This window comes from Erythrolamprus reginae, chromosome 6, assembly GCF_031021105.1.
Source record: "Erythrolamprus reginae isolate rEryReg1 chromosome 6, rEryReg1.hap1, whole genome shotgun sequence".
NCBI lineage: Eukaryota > Metazoa > Chordata > Lepidosauria > Squamata > Dipsadidae > Erythrolamprus > Erythrolamprus reginae.
In genome coordinates this window covers 59,738,618-59,753,876 of record NC_091955.1, presented here as the reverse complement: position 1 = coordinate 59,753,876, position 15,259 = coordinate 59,738,618, and the positions used below count along the sequence as shown (strand labels likewise).

Genomic DNA, 15,259 nt, shown 5'->3' with positions numbered 1-15,259 from the left:
CAGGGGCGGGGAGGTGCCGGCAGTAGGAGGAAAGGGAGCCGCGGCCGCCCCTGCCTCCCCACCATGCCTCCGGCCCCCTCGCGCCCCTGGCCTCTCGGCCCTGCCCCCCGCCCGCCCAATCTGCCCCCTCTGCTCCTCCGCCGCCTCCTGCTTTGGGGCGCAATTTCTCTCGCGGCGGTGGCGGCTGCAGCTTCTTCTCAGGACGAAAGCGCTCCCAGCCAGGGGGTTGCGAGAGAGGGCTTTCTCTGTGCGCTTCGGGAATGCCCGCCCCGCCCCTCCCGCAGCCCCTTCGCTGGGAGCGCTTTCGTCCAGGATTTTCAGCAAGGGGGCTGCAGTAGAGGCAGGGCAGGCGTTCCCAAAGCGCTCGGAGAAAGCGAGAGAGAGAAAGGGGGGGAGAGATAGAAAGAGAGAGAAGAGAAAGAAGGCAAGAGAGATAGAAAGAAAGAGTGAGAGAGAAAGAAAGCAATAGAAAGAGAGAAAGAAAATGAGAGAGAGAAAGGGAGGGAGAGAGAATGTGAGAAAAAGAGGGAGAGCAAGAGGGGGAGAGAGAAAGAGAGAGAAATGACTCTTGATTTAAAGCATATGGTAAAAAGCACCCAAATAATAACAGAGAAAAAAACCCAGCCGTTTGTGTGCATGTGTGTGTGCGTGTGTGTGTGTGAACTCTTGAACCATTTCCAATAGCTCACCTGTTATTGGAAATGGTTCAAGAGTTCACACGCACACACACACACATGGGGGGAGGAGACAGGGATGGGAAAAGAGAAGATAGTAATAATAGTAATAGATTTTGGTTTTGTTTTAGTATTAATTTCTTTTAATAAAAAAAGAAGGGATTTTTTTTCTTATTTATCTATCTATCTATCTATCTATCTATCTATCTATCTATCTATCTATCTATCTATCTATCTATCTATTTATACTTCTATGCCGCCCAGTCCCAAAGGGACTGTCGCTCAGACACTATACTTTTCCGCCCACCCCGAAAAAAAATTAGAGGGAACATTGGTCCCATGCATCTCTTGGCAATATCAATTTTCAGAAAGTCTTCAAATACTGAGCACATTTTTCTTGTGACTCCAGTTTGGAAGTGTAGTTATTGTAAGTTATTACTTTATTCATCTAGATGACTTAAGCATAATCACCTAGAAATTCTTAATCACATAATTAAATGAATAACGTACTTTATGTTTGGAGCATTATAAAACTCTCTGGATTCCCCTAATATTCTTGAAATGGACAAACTGGCATTTCCAGCACAGTGGAATGGGGCAGATGACGTCCTTATTACGAAGTTTGATCATAGACTGTATTTGGTTTTTATGTGCTAGCCTCTCCATCCTGCCTTTTGCTTTGGCTGGAACAGGGTGAACAAACATAGTAGTTGTAAATCAAGAGTACCTTCTATTGTTCTTGGTGTAAAACAGTAAATCAGCCTTTAGCCTTTCATCATGAGTTGTAAGGAGTCAGACAGTAGCAATATTCAAGTGTCAAGGTTCCTACAAGCAACTCGTTTATAGTGTTAGGGTTCAAGAATTCCTGCCCAGGGATTAAGGAATTCACATTAGCACAAGGTACACAGCTTCAAGATAAGGCTGTCACTGAATTTTTCTAGTAAGAAATTTGACAGCTGAGGCAGCCTTAAGGAGATGCCGCTTTCTCCACTCTGGTGCAGTTGAAGCTAATCACCCCTGATTTTTCTAGAATCTGTTTCTGTGAAGCTTCTGAATTTCTTATTATATTTAATGGTTCTCCACCAGATCCTCCCTGCATTCTTGGGGACTTCAGGCTCAAATATTTAGTTTCAAGTTGTAGTTCCTGTATAGTGGTGGTGCTTGCATCTTCTTATTCAGAAGCCTGGTTTCATGATTACTGGGGTTTTGCTCTCTCTCTACTACAGATATTCACCCTTCATACATTGAAAACTCGGGTTAGTAATCCCTTCAACTGGAATATACTGTTGCACATGTTTATAATATTGAGCAATGTAGAAGTTATAATCATATTTATCTGGGAGTGGAGGCTATTGAATTCTAGTTTCTCTTCTTTTTTTTCTTTGTTTAGACTCATCTACATTGCATTTTAATTATGTCCTTCCTCTTCCTTACTCAATGCAACTACTCCTTCCGTCCATTTTCTCCCTTTTCTTTACTGTTGTTGTTGTAATAATATGGGTATACATATTTGGGTGTGAGAAAAAAATGGTTTGGGGAATATAGACAGATTGGGGAGCCCTTCATGGCACTGGACCAGGATATCTCCGGGACCGCCTTCTGCCGCACGAATCCCAGCGACCAGTTAGGTCCCACAGAGTTGGCCTTCTCCGGGTCCCGTCAACTAAACAATGCCGTTTGGCGGGACCCAGGGGAAGAGCCTTCTCTGTGGCGGCCCCGACCCTTTGGAACCAACTCCCCCCGGATATCAGAGTTGCCCCCACCCTCCTAGCCTTTTGTAAGCTCCTTAAAACCCACCTCTGTTGTCAGGCATGGGGGAATTGATACTTTCCCTCCCCCTAGGCTTATAAAATGTATGCATGGTATGCTAGTATGTATGATTGGTTTTTAAATTGGGGTTTTAAATTAATTTAAACTTAAATATTAGATTTGTTTGCATTGTACTATTACTGCTGTGAGCCGCCCCGAGTCTGCGGAAAGGGGTGGCATACAAATCTGATTAATAAATAAATAATAAATTAATTAATTTTACAAATGAGACATCTTATTCAAGACATTTTACTTTAATCATTATTAGTTCATTTAATATTAAATTAAATATTTTGTCCCAAGTCTTTCCTGCCTGGAATGTGGCATCTGACCAGTGTCCACATACAGAGTGGCCATAGAGTGGGATGACAAGGTGCATCATACCAATATCAGCAGTGTTACTGAACTGTGCTGCAAATCTCACTTTTTTTTCTATGGTGTCGTGATGTCACATAAGTGCTGAATCAGGGTTGGATTTGCTGTGTAACATTGCAATTTTTATTTCATCAGTATGACAAAAGTAATAAATTTCTATGAGTGCTGTTGACCACACACAGAAACTCATATTCAAGTGTATTGGTTTTTTTTAGGGAGTAGAATGTCTAGGATTGGTTTTTCCTGAAGTTGGCAGCTTCAGTTGTGAAGCAATGTTGGGATCTGGATGTTAGAAAGAATAATCCATTTTTTTAAAAATGCCAAGCTTCCTCTTTTTTGGAAGATTGTCTTAAAATAAGGATTAATTTCCATTTAGATAAATACAATATGTAACTGCTTTCACTGTTTCTGTAAATCACATAAATATCATTGAAATACTATATAGAAACAGAGAAGAAACATAGAAGATTGACGGCAGAAAAAGACCTCATGGTCCATCTAGTCTGCCCTTATACTATTTCCTGTATTTTATCTTAGGATGGATATATGCTTATCCCAGGCATGTTTAAATTCAGTTACTGTGGATTTACCAACCACGTCTGCTGGAAGTTTGTTCCAAGCATCTACTACTCTTTCAGTAAAATAGTGTTTTCTCACGTTTCTTCTGATTTCCCCCCCAACTGACCTCAGATTGCCCCCTTGTTCTTGTGTTTACTTCCCTATTAAAGACACTTCCCTCCTGAACCTTATTTAACCCTTTAACACAGTGGTTCTCAATCTTTCTAATGCCGCGGCCCCTTAATATAGTTCTTCATGTTGTGGTGACCCGCAATCATAAGCCTAAAGCCAATTCTCCCAACAGAGCTTTAAGCTGAGTGGCAGGAAGGTTAGAGGGACATCCCCACTGTAAACGCCTGATTGGTCAGATTGTAAAAATATGTTCCAAGGCGCCAGAATAGAAGCTTTAGTTCCTAACACCATGGGAAATTTGTATTTTCCCATGGTCTCAGGCGACCCCTGTGAAATGGTCATTCGACCCCCAGGGGGGATCCGATCCCTAGGTTGAGAACCGCTGCTTTAACATATTTAAATGTTTCAATCATGTCCCCACTTTCCCTTCTGTCCTCCAGACTATACAGATTGAGTTCATTAAGTCTTTCCTGATAGGTTTTATGCTTAAGAACTTCCATCATTTTTGTAGCCCGTCTTCGGACCCGTTCAATTTTATCAATATCTTTTTGTATGTGAGGTCTCCAGAACTGAACACAATATGTATGTATGTATGTATGTATGTGTGTGTGTGTGTGTGTGTGTGTGTGTGTGTGTATTTGTGTATTTGTGTATTTGTTTGTTTATTTATTTATTTATTTATTTATTTATTGGATTTGTATGCCACCTCTCTCCGAGGACTCCAAAAGTATTCCAAATGTGATCTCGCCAGCGCTCTATACAGTGGAATCACAATCTCTCTCTTCCTGCTTGTTATACCTCTAACTATGCAGCCAAGCATCCTACTTGCTTTCCCTACCGCCTGACTGCACTGTTCACCCATTTTGAGACTGAATAGAACTATATAGAAAATAGTATATGAAATAATCCTATGTAGTTTAACGAATCATCATTTCAGATATTTTATGTTATTCTCCCCTGTTTTCAATTTGGAAATGCCACAATATATTTCTATATTGCACATCCTCCCATCATACCAACACTATCCATGGGTGGGGGTGGGGGGGTTGGTTTTGGTTGTGTCTGTAATTTACAAGTTCAACAACACTGCATTGATAGTATGTTACATGAAATATCTGGGAAGGTGTGTATTCTCCTTGAACAACACTAAAATGCCTTGATTAGTAGTTTTTTCATCTTGTGGAGTTGGGTAACCAATTCCTCAGATTTATTAATTAATCATAATTGTTATTTTTATTGCTTTTGATTGGAAACTGACAAATATTAATTTGTTTTTTCCAGTGTTTTTTTCCAGGAAATTGCATCCAATTTAGACAGTTTATAACTTGCAATTCCCTTTATATATTATTTCAGAAAAATGGCTATTCGGTGTTTTATTCATTAAGTGGGTTGATGCCCAAGCATAGGAGAATAAAAAAGAACTGTTATCTGAAGACTACCAAAATACTAACTTGCTTTATGAACTCCTTTTTAAAATTTGTTAATTGCAAGTTGACAGACTGAATGCAGATTGAATGTAGATATTATACATTAAATTTAACTTAGATGATGATGATAACTGCAGTCCTTAATAAAACCTGCAGTCTTGTGCAGAATTAAGCCCTTCAGTATCAGTGATCTTATATGTATGTAGCTTTCCATAGGACAAGATTATTACTGGAAAGTAAAATTTACTTAATTTACTAAACTTATTTGAATATATACATCCATGCTTTGCTACATTTTACCTTTCACTTTGATTCCCTAAGATCTTTCCATAAAGAGTCATTCTTTGACATTAATAAGTATAAGAAAGACAGCCAGACAGACAGCCTTAGTCAGTTCTATTAATCTGAAATATTTTATTAGTATTTGCCCATTCAACAATGCTTCAATGAGACATCAATAGGTTCAATAGTAGCAATGTTGCAAGATTTGAATATGATATACAGAAGTAGCCAAGAGCCTTACTTTCATTCTCAGTAATATTTCTTGTACAGTATTTCTAATTTTTACCTATGTAACTGGTGTAAGGATTTTGGTTGAGGGATTGTGTGCACCGATTTGCAGTGTGAGTCTCGAACTGATTAAAAATACCCTGAACAAAGAAAAGCATATTTATCTACTAATGGATGGATCTTTTCAATGAAAAAATAATTTCTCTTACATATATTCAGTGTGGTATTTGAAATATGCTTCTATACTTCCCCTTCTGGATTGCCAAACATGTAAATTTAGAAAATGTGTTTTTAAAAAATTATAATATTCCTATGGCATTGTTTCAGCCAGGCTTCAATTCCTGTTTTAAGAAGAATGTGTGTGTCTCTCTCTCTCTGTTTGTGCATGTGCGTGTCTATGCATCTCTCTTTCTCCAAAACATGAATGGTTGAATTTTAGCAGATGGTATTTTATTTTCTGGTCGTGCACTGTAGCTGAAAAATCAGAGAGATGAAGAAATAATTATTTGAAATGTTAAAGATGTTCTACAATTTAGATTATTTTCAGTTTTAAGGGAAAAAATGTAACCAGGTTTTCCATAATTGGATGAAAGATTAATAACAGGAACCATGGTTTAGGGTATATTGTGAGCAGAGCAAACCTCAGTGCAGCTTTAAAAAAAGGGGGGAGAAAGCAAATAGCAAACTGTGACACAGACCCCAGTTCATGCCTGATCTCCTTGGATAGGTGAACAATTTACAACAAGCAAATCTCTCTAATGCATAACAGACAAAGGTTCTATTCAGATTTTAGCATGTTAGCTTTCCTCTGATGACCCGCTATTTTCTGCATTTGTTTTGACTGCTCCCATCATTCAGGGTTGATGCTTGGATGGGTGTGTAGGTGGAAACCGCAGCAGCAGCAGCAAGCTTAAAGCTTGCAGACAAAAAAGGTTCTTGCCTTTCCTGATAGCTATTATTGAAAATGTGAGGTAGAGCCTAGGCTGGGTAATAAAGGCAGGCAAGCAAGGGGGAGCAAGGAGCCTGGAGCTGCATACTGATGAGTGTGGGAGCACGTCATGAAAGATTCCTTGCTGCTAGCAGATCGTTGCTCATTGTGGAGTATTTCAACAACCACATATAACGGAAAGCAGCTTAGCTGACAGCTTGATATGTTTCCCCCCCACTGTATGACGTACCGGTCTGTAGTACAGATTAATGCAGATGAAATGTTCAGTTAGGAGCAGTTCTTACTCTATAGTGTGCCCCGGAAACTATGTGCTACTTCTGACTTGAATTTACTGGAAGCATTAATTGGACAAGCTGGCGGGATCCTTTGATACCAATTTTGCCCGGAACACAATGTGGCAATGCCACCTCTCAGCCCAGGACCATCGCTATTATCCTGTGGATGGATATTCATTGCTTAAACGCCTCCCTTCTCAAACTCTTTCAGCACCCAGATGCCCTCTCCAGACTGTGGGACAATGGTTGGAAAATATTGGGCTACCTCAGTATGAAAACCACTTGCTGGCCAATGGATTTGACAATGTACAGTTTATGGTAAGTGTCCTTTTCTGTGTTCATAGCTTGTGGTGGCAATTCAGTCTTTGCTTCTCAAGAGTCTGTACAGAATGGAATCTGTTTTGTGATCTGCAGTGTTTAAAATATACATTTTATAAAATTCTATCTATTATCTGTATGAGCAAGGGACATTCTCTTTGCTTCATACAATAGGTAATTTCCAAGCATTTTACATGAAAATGAAGGAATAGTTCTTCTTATCTATTCTCTGAGAAATATAATAATTCTTACAGTGATGACAACAAAATATCAGTCTAGGAAACAGATCAAATATTATTACAAAGGTTTTCTATTTATTAATATTAAATGTTTTTTAAATAATCCCAGCTTGAATTTTGCACGTTTTAACAAAGAAATGCTGAATATTGAGCTTTCAAATTAGCAATTTTCTCAATGTTTGGAAATAAATGGCTGTTCCTTTAAATATTAACCTAAAACTATTTTACTGTTAAAGAGTTAACAATCATGAACATGATAGGTATCGTTCGCATGTAATATATATATTTGAAACCCATGAGAGCTTCCTATAAACATAAATGTGAGCAAAAGATAACATTGGTTATCTTAAAAACATTTTTAAAATATTAATCTAAAAGCATAAATAATAGTAAAAATACTTAATACAAATAACAAATATTGCAAGATAGTTTTTTACAATATCGTCTCTCTCTCTGTATGTAATCCAATACAGATGTAATAGTACCACATCTGTTGCTTAGAATCAGAATAGATTTCACTGTCTTCCTATTTTTTCTGCAGTATTGTTATAATGTATACATAGAAAGCTTAGGTATATTATATGACATTGAATTGTGCAGAATGTGTAGAAGTTTTCAAAATATTATCTTTTAAAAATGGTTAAATGAGACATTTTTATTACATACTGTTTCTGCTTTGTTGACTAATTTTTTTTAACATTTAAAGCAGATCAGCCCTATTCAAATCTAATGGTAGCACTACCTGGATTAAGGTATTATACCTTTTATTCAAGTTTCCATAGCCATGTAAATTGAAATCAATTAATATATGTGGAAATAAGCATCACTGTGTAGCAAAGTTCCAGTGGGATGTAATTCTTAAGCAGACAAGTATCCATGTGGTAAAATTACTAACACGTACTTGAGGAGACATAAAATGCAGTTTAAAAGAGAATATAAACACTGTTGTTAATCTAGAATACTGATTGATTGGCCTCCATGGAAAGTCATGAATGGGTTTAGGGTGAGAGTCTTTGTCTTTCAGTTATGTATCTATAGAGGTTGCCCATTTATGTAAGATATTTTATAAATAAGTATTAGATGTTGAAAGTTATTCAAGATGTTTTTAAGTTGTTTCCAAACCTTTGTATTATAACCAGGTTCATGATGCATAGCACATTTATGATTTACTGTAAGAGATACAGTTGGAATATTATATTATTAATAAATTGAAAATCACAACTGACCAAACTGAAGTTAAATGTATATTTTAGCATTCATACTTTGATTGAAAGACAAGGCAATATCCTTCACTTTCTATCAACTGATGTTAAATTATTTATACCTTTTTTAGTTAAAAACAGTTAATTGCTTTATGTTGACATTTTAAAAAATGTAATATTAAATTTTACACATGTGTGTACACATACACCAAAGCGGAGCTATATAAGTAACAAAGATCACCTTGACCGTAGTAAATATAGTTTTTTTGGCATTAACAAACTTCCATTCACAACATTTGTGCATTATAGTTTTATACGTGAAAATCAGATCTATGTTAATTGTGATTTAGGGCTGTAAGCTTGTATAAGATTCTGTGTCCACCAATCCCATTGAATATGTGACTTAGTTCTGAATAGGCGTCACTGAAGCTGCATTATTCATTGATTTATTCAGACTTCTTTCATCAATGGGATATTAAACCAGTTACAGTATTTACTGATATGACCATTCTAATGTTATACCAAGGCAAGCAATATCATTTTAATATTTATGTTATTTTAAAATATGGATTTCAGCTGTTGTTTTCTTAGAAATACATTCTGTGCTTATTTGTTTTCCTGTTACCTAAGCAACACAACCTCATGTCTGTTTAAAATTAGAATTACTGTATTGTTTTACTAGAACTACCCTTGCCTCAGGAGGAAGCTCGCTAGAAGAGGACACCTCTGACAGAGAATATCCAGTCTTTCCTTCCCCATCACCACTCTTCTGTCACACTTTGCAATAGCTGGGGATTCTCTGATTCTTTGAGTTGGGTGGATAAAACTGTATTAGATGGATAGTGCCCATGACCTGAGTAATATATATGGTTTTAGAGGTAATAACCAGAATCTCATAGACTTGCATGTGAGACATATAGTTAGCTAGTATAGTTTCTGCAGCAAGATTATCATATGGGAGAAGCAGGTCTTTTAAAATAAAATTTTAGTATACAGTTGAAAAAAGGACACAGATGATAGCAACAATTTAACAATCTGATATTTAATGTCCTATTTATCTGAAGACTAAGACATATGCTGGCAATAAAAATGCGCCATAATTTCATAATAAAGGATAAGTGAATTTTCGTTATTAAAATCTAATACAACTATAGCTTTTATAGACACCCAAACAAAGTAGTATAAGATATTAGTCTAGAATAACATTTGAACTCAGAAAGTGCAAGAGTGGTATATTTACATTTAATTCTGTGCCTCCACATGTAGACATACTATGTTATCTTGGTTTGGAAGCATTTGCATTGTGATCTGGAAAGCATTACGGCTAATTCTGTACTATGATTGAGATCACTTTCTAATCCTGATGAGTGTGACCCATGACCACTACAGGACATGTATACCAATTAGAATGAGCTGCCCCAGATGTCTCATGGTTCCTGATAGATTCCTGATGTTATTTGGAATGGTTCCTGTGGTTCCTACTGTCAGATCCCCTATGTGGCTCTCTCTGTATGCCAATTCTGGATGGGTTATTGATTTATTGAAGAGCCTCAGGAGATGAAGTGGCAGAAACAATGTCTAGAAAGCAATGAAGACTACAAGTGCAAACACATTTCAGGTTATCACTGTGGTATAAAGAAGCGCAATCACTTTTGTATTATTGTGTAGTCAAGCTGCCAATACCATTAGCTTTCTTTAGAAGTTTCAATTATTTTGGGGGGAAGAAGCATCAAACAGAACTCTTAGCTGGTTGCCAAACTCTTGATTCATGAGTTGTATTCAGTGTTATAACTAGGATAATATTTTACCATGTTACCTAGAATTTGTTTTGGTCTGTGGATTCTCTGATATTTCTTCAGCTACTTATAACTTGGATCAATGCTTTCATGCTTTTTCAGGAGTGCATGATAATCTGGCTCCAGATTTATTTTTAATGCTTCAGTTTGGGATGGGATGATACCTGCAGATTTGAAAGGAATTGTATGACTCCTTCTTAACAAGCCATCCTAGACCCTGACAGTCTTACATACAATATTTTCTGTAACCCTTCCTTTTGGGAAGAAGATTCATAAGACTGATTTTGGGGCAACTATGGAAAAAGCTAGAGTAAGTAGTTTATCTGGACCTTTAGTTAGCATTCAGTCAAGGCATAAAATAGCATTATTTGTTCTTGAAAGTCATCTTTGTCAGGATTGAATGGAAGCTTGTAGTAGTACCATTTATTTTATTGATGAATTTCCTGATAGAAATTAGGTTAGATCTTACTGTCCTGGACAAAAAACTAGCTAGAGAATCTATGGTGACCATAATGTCAGACAAATATTCATTTTATGATATATATGGATTTTTAAATATATATATTAATTCTTATTATGGATGTTTTACTCAAATACTTTCATAATTGTTGTAATTCTTCAATTCTCACAATTGTGCTCAATATAAATACAATGAAATAAATAAGCAACATATACATAAGCAACATTTATTTAATGTACAAGATATTCTGCATTCTGTTTCCTTCAGAAATAGTTTCCCCACAAAACTTCTAGCACCTAGTCTTATAGTACATATAATAGGTACACTTACATACTGTCACAAATCTTAGGCAAAATTCCCTCCTAGTCATACTACATATTATATAAGGGAATATAAAAACCTTTATAGTTCTATCATCCTTTCCAGTTAATCATTATGGAAAGAATTAAGTTAAAAAGATACCCAATCCCTCATCCATCCCTCATCAAGCCAAGATGGCGCCAATGAAGGCTGCCTCAGTGAAATGCTCTCAAATGGTTTCTTTATTTTGTACATTGAGAGCATATGCACCAAAGACAAATTCCTTATGTGTCCAATAACACTTGGCCAATAAAGAATTCTATTCTATTCTATTCTGTCCTATCCTATCCTATCCTATTCTGTTGATCACTCTGGGGATGTTCAAGCAATGGCTTCATTATTGCTATAGTAGTCTAAGAATAGATTAGACTTTTAATATGCCACGTGTCTTTTTATTGTCTTTTTTAAAAGGAACTGGATTCAGAAACAATGAGCCAAAGTTATTTCAGAAATGGAAGATACATTCTTACTTTGCTCGGAATAGACCGTCAAGAGGATAAAAATTTGGCATACAAACCTATTGTTTAATCCAATTTTTCTTCCCTTCCTTGTGTTTAGAATTGCATTCTCCCCAAAAGGATTAGCTTTTCTTTTGTATTGCAAAAGATCATTTTGAGAATGGACTAAGTTCAAAAACAATACTGTACATATAAGTGAAATGCAGTTGGTAATCAAATCTAATCCTAGTACAAAGAATAGGAGCCAGAAGGAAGTCCATGACTTGAGTGGTCCAAAGGTTTCCATATTCATATCCAGGGGTGGGCTGCTGCCCAGATGGGTGGGGGAACGCAGTGGCGTAGCAGAAATGGAGCTCCATCCAGAGCACCCAATTTGCATTGAAAGATGTTAAAGAAAATGCAGGGTATCTTGCATAAGCTACACCCACAGTGTGGTAGTAAAAATTTTGGTAGCCCTTCACTGTCCTCAAACATGAAGGAAAAACATATATGATCATTCCTACTGTCAGGCGCATTTTATTAGGCAGATGAAAGTCATTCTTCCCCCAAATTATAAACTAGGAAATGTTTTCACAGAGATTTTCCTTGCTTTCTTTTCCATTTCCATTCTTTTCCATAGACAAAGCTGTTCTTAAGGTTGATGGTTGAACACATTGTCCCAATGCGCACATTTTTGTTTGCAAAAGGATAGTTTCTTTTCAATTGAATTCAAGTATTTGTGACTATATCTCTGTGATTTTCTTGGCAACAGTACAGTATGCAACTGACAGTGCCTTCCTCCACATTTTTTTTGTTAATTTTTAACTTCCCAGTCTAATTTACAGTTCTGAGATTTCCTGCTGATCTGATGTCAAGAACTAAACAAATCTGAACTTGGTTAACATTTTTCAGATCACCTAGGGTTAGCTTTTTCATAATATATTCATATTTATCTCTATTGTTCTGTTATAGCAGTATTTTATATGTACATTTTGGATACATTTTATGAATTGTAAATTGAAACATGATGTTGTGAAAGTATGGATTTTAACAAATAATTTGCAAGCAACGTTTCGGCCTCCATTTGCTGTTGAGATAGCAAATTTCTGTTGAAATTGATATTATTCCACTTCAGTCACAGAAAATTCTAGATATTTGACCAGAGACTGTAAAAGCAAAAAAAAAAAAAAAAAATAGAGAAAGAAGTAAGATAACAATTCATATAGCATCTCTGTTAAGCACAACACTTTATGGTTATACTGAAAACATTGAGATTTGGTTTATCAATACATGATGAAGTATAAGTACTTTTTAAACAGTTAAATCTTTATGACGGGAAAAGAAAATAATGATTCCAGATTAGAACACAACTTTGATTTCTGTCTATGGAGAAGTTTTGCAAAAGAAAAAAAATAGAATGGATAAAGTGACATGATGACCATACTAATGTTTTTCCTGTCATTTTTATATATCCAGATAGATCTTTAATTATTATATTGGGAACTCCTTTATATAAAGTGCACAATCAATAACATATATCAACAAATTTGATTAATTTATAGAAATGTGAGAGACACAGATCTGGAAATTGGAATAAATTTAAGGACTTTAATCGCATAGGCAACCAATCATTTGACTCTTGGAAAAATCACAACTTTCATTCTATTAACAAGATAGGCTTTGTATTTAAATTTAAAGAAACCCCTATATTTGTATTTAAATATAGGAGTTCCTTTAATGGAATAACTATTAATTTAGCTATCCAACAGCTAAGTAATATTCATTAGATTCTATAGACCATTACTTAACATAATGCTAATTTTATTTAATGGACCAGATTCTAGCATCAGAAAAATACATTTCTCTCCTCTTTTCTGTATCTTTAGCATAAAGATATTCTTTTTGAAGTGACATGACCAGAATTTCAAATTGTATTTCAGTTTTATAAATAGTAGAAAAAGCATACTGGTCAAATTTCCTATATGTATATTTCTACTGTTTTTATGAAAACATGAGGGAACTTAAGCTACTTTCTCTCTTTGTTAACTGAGAATTTAATACTGTAGTGGGTTTGATCCATTTCCCCACTACTCAATCATCCTTTAAATAATTTCATTCAGAAAGGTCTATGTTGATAATTGAACAATAATTTCTTCTGATCTATGGGAGAAGCCTTATCCTCCAGACCATGCCCATATATGCCTAAATCTGTGGATGAACTCAGCTTTTTATCCCCCCCCTCCCATGTTTTTCAAACAAGAGAATTCCTTTGAGCTATTCTGATAATAGCCGAAGAATGTTTTATGTGTCATTTTTACTGTCCTCACATTTTCAATAATACTTCTTGTTATTGTTGTGCATGCCACTTTTTGAAGGAAGCTTTTATTAGGCATAAATAGTGTCATTGTTTCCCAGCTTGGGATAATAGAGCAATTGCATTCCTGTCAAACAGACATCAAGTGGTCAAAATAGGGAGTGCCCTATCTAATCCCGTTCCTGTTAACAGCAGTGTACCCCAAGGCAGCGTATTAGGACCAACACTCAATGACCTTTGCGATCACATTACAAGCGACTGCGTTCTCTTAGGTGATGGTGTAAAAACCTTGAACACCACCAGCAACACTGCTACCCTCCAAAAAGACCTTGACTCTGTGTCAGAATGGTCAAACATCTGGCAACTCTAAATCTCAACCAACAAATGCTCTGTCCTGCACACTGGCAAAAAGAATCAGAACACCAAATACAAGTTGAATAAAGAAGACCTTGCAGATGATCCTCATTCTATCAAAGACCTTGGAATACTCATATCAAATGACATAAATGCCAAAGCCTATTGAAACAACATCGTCAAAAAGGTTCCAAGAGTCGTTAACCTAATCTTATGTAGCTTCTTCTCCAGTAATATTACACTACTAACCAGAGCATACAAAACATTCGCCAGACCAATCCTTGAATACAGCTCATCTATCTGGAACCCACACCACATATTGAACATAAATACATTAGAAAGTGTCCAGAGATACTTACTAGAAGAGCCTCCACTCCTCTACTCGCAACAGTATACCTTATGCAACCAGATTTGAAATCCTGAGCTCAGAAAGCATAGAACAATGTCGCCTTTGGCACAACTTAAGCATAGCTCATAAAATTATCTACTACAATATCCTACCTGTCAACGATTACTTCAGCTTCAACCACAACAATACACGAGCACACAACTGATACAAACTCAAAGTGAACCACCCCAAAATTGACTGTAGAAAATATGACTTTAGCAACAGAGTGGTTATTGCCTGGAACTCACTACCTGACTCTGTGGTTTCGTCATCAAACCCCCAAAGCTTTATCCTTAGACTGTCCACTGTTGACTCACCCAATTCCTAAGGGGTCAGTAAGGGACATGCATAAATGCACCAGCATGCCTACAGTCCCTGTTAATTGTTCCCCGTTATCAGTACCCATGTTATGTACTGTATATAAACAATTTTATATCTATGTATATTACAAATACGTAGTTGACAAAATTAATAATAAATAGAAATAAATAATAAAATGTGGAGAATTTTTAATTCAGTTAAGGCAGGATGAAGATCTCTCCACTTTGTCTCTGATCAAAATTGTTCTTGAAGTTCCTCTTCAATTATGTAATTCAGAAGCTTTGCCACTCTACAAAGAGGTCGCTATGGTAACTGTGCCTTAAAGAGAGGATACAATTTAAACAGTTTTGTCACTTGACTA

General features: G+C 36.3%; 1 protein-coding gene across 3 annotated transcripts in view; it reads left to right on the top strand.

Moving 5' to 3' along the window:
• ANKS1B (ankyrin repeat and sterile alpha motif domain containing 1B) overlaps window positions 1–15,259 on the top strand; it is a 325,146-nt gene that overhangs the window by 147,952 nt on the left and 161,935 nt on the right. For all 3 annotated transcript variants that reach the window (XR_011559489.1, XM_070755905.1, XM_070755906.1), the window contains exon 15: window positions 6,921–7,027. Coding sequence is in view for 2 of the 3 variants with exons in the window: in XM_070755905.1 (XP_070612006.1) it covers window positions 6,921–7,027 (107 nt within the window). In the remaining variant the exon portion in view is untranslated. The remainder of the gene's footprint in view (window positions 1–6,920; window positions 7,028–15,259) is intronic.